Source organism: Trichomonascus vanleenenianus (assembly GCF_965637985.1).
Source record: "Trichomonascus vanleenenianus strain CLIB 3782 genome assembly, contig: TRVA0_111S, whole genome shotgun sequence".
NCBI classification, from domain to species: domain Eukaryota; kingdom Fungi; phylum Ascomycota; class Dipodascomycetes; order Dipodascales; family Trichomonascaceae; genus Blastobotrys; species Blastobotrys vanleenenianus.
Window position 1 is genome coordinate 2742 of NW_027481777.1, and position 2996 is coordinate 5737.

At 45.1% G+C, this 2996-nt stretch overlaps 1 pseudogene across 1 annotated transcript, besides 1 other annotated feature; it reads right to left on the bottom strand.

Annotated features, from left to right (window-relative positions):
* Positions 1-221: 221 nt before the first annotated feature.
* TRVA0_111S00100 lies at positions 222-2996 on the bottom strand (annotated as a pseudogene). The gene has a single exon. A coding segment is annotated over exon 1 (2775 nt).
* Positions 222-2996: a mobile genetic element (putative transposase of family Tpn2).

Here is a 2996-nt window from a genome sequence, read left to right on the forward strand (position 1 = left end):
TCAGAAGGTTCAAAATGACTCTGAGATTACAGAGATGTATATATTGGCCCAGTAAACCCTCGCTATTCCAAGTTACAGACGATGGCCTAAACACGGCTGTGCATTGCCATTGGACTATTGCACGGCTGTAACAACCACAAAACCTTTCTAAGCGCACCAGACTACGACCGTAGTGGCAGAACAGCTAATGGAAGGCAAGAAAAATCATTGGAATACAATTATTATACAGTTCTAACATCAACATCTTCCAAACTATGTGTTACCTGTCCCCTCTTCATGGCCCTGTCTGAAGGATAGAGATAGAACTTCGCGTAATCGAATTGCCCCTGGTCGTTAAGCGCGCTTCCGGGGATCTTAAATGCTCGACCGGTAATGAATCTAATACTTCGCGTAACATAGACAGACATTTTGTCTTCAGAGTACAACTTAGGACCTGTTGCAGCGTCTGCAGCAGGTAGCGTTGTATTACCGGGTGTCGAACCTGGTGGCTCCTTGTATAGCCGAAATAGGGCAAACCGTAGTGACTGTTCACTGTTGTACTTGCTGAATTTATAAGTGGCGCCTCGCCTATCCCTAGTTCTCACCCTGGCCTTGACTTCGATCAAATGGAAACACTTGCAGAACAAAAGGCCACCCTTTCCAGTCTGAACAAGTACGACTCCCTGGTGATGGTCACCTGGGCTCTGGTCATCATCTGTCTGTCTACCATTTTGAGGAGGTACAGATTTAATAGTTTCCCCAGTAGGTAGCTTGAGTTCTTTATACGTATAAATGTCTTTTGCAGTCGCGTCTTCAAGCATACGGTATGTATTGTTGGTGGTTTTTCCATCAAATGTTCTGTCACCACGCCTTTTAATCCCGTCAATGTGCTTATTGATGAACTTCAAGACCGCTTTCACCTCCTCTCTGCTAAGCTCTTTTTCCAGTTTATACTTTGCGGAATATCTGAAGTATCCAACCTTATTCTCATCCTCCAGCAGCTTCAGATTTTCCATAGAATCCTCCTCGCTATCTGCATTTTCATGGTTGATATCCGAATCAACATCACGCTCACGTACCTGTAGATTACCACTCTCTTCAGACTGGTTTGTGCTGGGTCGAAGTGCAGGATGTAAATGACCAAGATACCGTATAGCCAGCTTATTTTGTATCGCAGCCAAAGGGTAGCGACAGGGCATTGAAGTGGCCTTGACGTCCTTGCAAGCACGTTCCATTACGAAGCACCAATAGTACCTCAAACAGCCATTTCTCTTGATGTATTCAAATAAATGTGTGAGTGTGTGGATTGGAGACGTGAAATGTTTTAAATCTTCAGGTGGCAAAGCTATCTCTGGCGGGGGATAGGTCTGCAAGAAATAGTTGATACGCTCCCTGCAGGTTTCCAAATCTCTTTCCGTAATGGAATACTCAGTCAAGCGGTTCAAAACAATGAGTATATCAATGATCAAGCGACCAGTAGAACTCTTCGATCTCTGAGGAACATGATGATAGAACAGCGGAGCCAGGTCGCACATCACTTTCCATGTATATGCCTTCGAATTGCCTTTAATGCCTTTGCTAAAGAAATTGAGAGGCATATCTCCACCTCCCATGCTATTTGGCAGCTTATTTAGCACTTGCAAAAGCTTGTCAAGGACCGCTATATCTTCATCGTAAGCAATAGTCCATCGAAATTCCTCAAAGAGCTGCCTAGCGATATTCACGTATACCAAGTGCATCATATCGGGAACAAAAGACCATGGCATTGACAAGGAATTAAGGCGCAAGAACTCGGATTCACCTTTCACTCCTGTAGCTGTGATAAAGTCCTTCAAGGAATCACTGTTGTTCGATGTCATATCTTTTAACTTGTCCACAATCTCAAGATGCTCTTCAAGCGTCCGCAACCTGGCCGATGGATCATACCTAACACCCTGTAGTCGATTGCCTCCAATAGTTAGAATCTCCTTCTTTGCGTGGCATGTCCTACACGGCGTTTTGCCTATATGGCCCGTCATGTTCATAACAAAAGCACAAGCAGGCATGTCCCCAGAAATCTCAGTAAGATGAACCTTTACCCTGATTTCCTTGCCCAGGTTGGCATCATACACAGGAAATCCATGCGTCATCTCAGCGAAATCATCAACCAAAGGGGTGAAGAACGTCTGGTATTTCATTTTCCTCTCAGCTCCATTCATATCACGAATCTCGTCATCCGCAGAGTACTTGGGAAATACCATGGCCGTCAAGACGTTTGACCGAACAAACCTTTCGCCCACAGGAAGATTGTTGTTTAATAGAGATACCGTATAAAGCTCAGTAGACCCACGGTTCCATGGGTTGATGCCATCCGTGAGCAAGGTCATAGATACCTCAATTTCCCCAGGAGTAAAGTAATTCCCAGACGGCTGGTTGTCAAAAAACGGCAGACGAGAGTGCCTGGACTTAATCGGCTGAGTTCTGAGCCATTCAAAGTGTTGGCTCGTCCAAAAATCCGAATATAGTCCAGGCGTCTCCTTCCTACCAGAGCCATAGAGACGATCACATTGCTCTCGGAACTCTTTCGCCTTACATTTGTCGTTGAATATAGCTCTAATCACTTCTCTGACCGAAAAGTAGTAATAGTAGCACCTTGGATTCCTCTTACTATTGCAACGAACGCACTGCTGTAGGCTTTTGTAATTGCCAGAGAAGGCCATACACCCGTTATCACAATAGAAAATGGTCTGGAAATTCGACCTGTGATGCTCCATTCCGGGTGTTAATATAGAAGAACTTTTCAAGAGCGACAACGCTTGTCTGTGAACCAATTGAACACTTCCACGCCCTGGTAACCTAGCCACTTTCTTCAGATTCCGCAGAATGCCCTCGCCTGTACGTTGACTCAAGTAGCCTTCGCTTACATAGGCTACCACTACCAATTGATAGCCATGAACATCCACGAGTTGCTGAATCCCCGCTAAAAGTGACTGTGGCATGGATATTACAGTCCCAGATTCATCTTCCTCCGGCAGAAA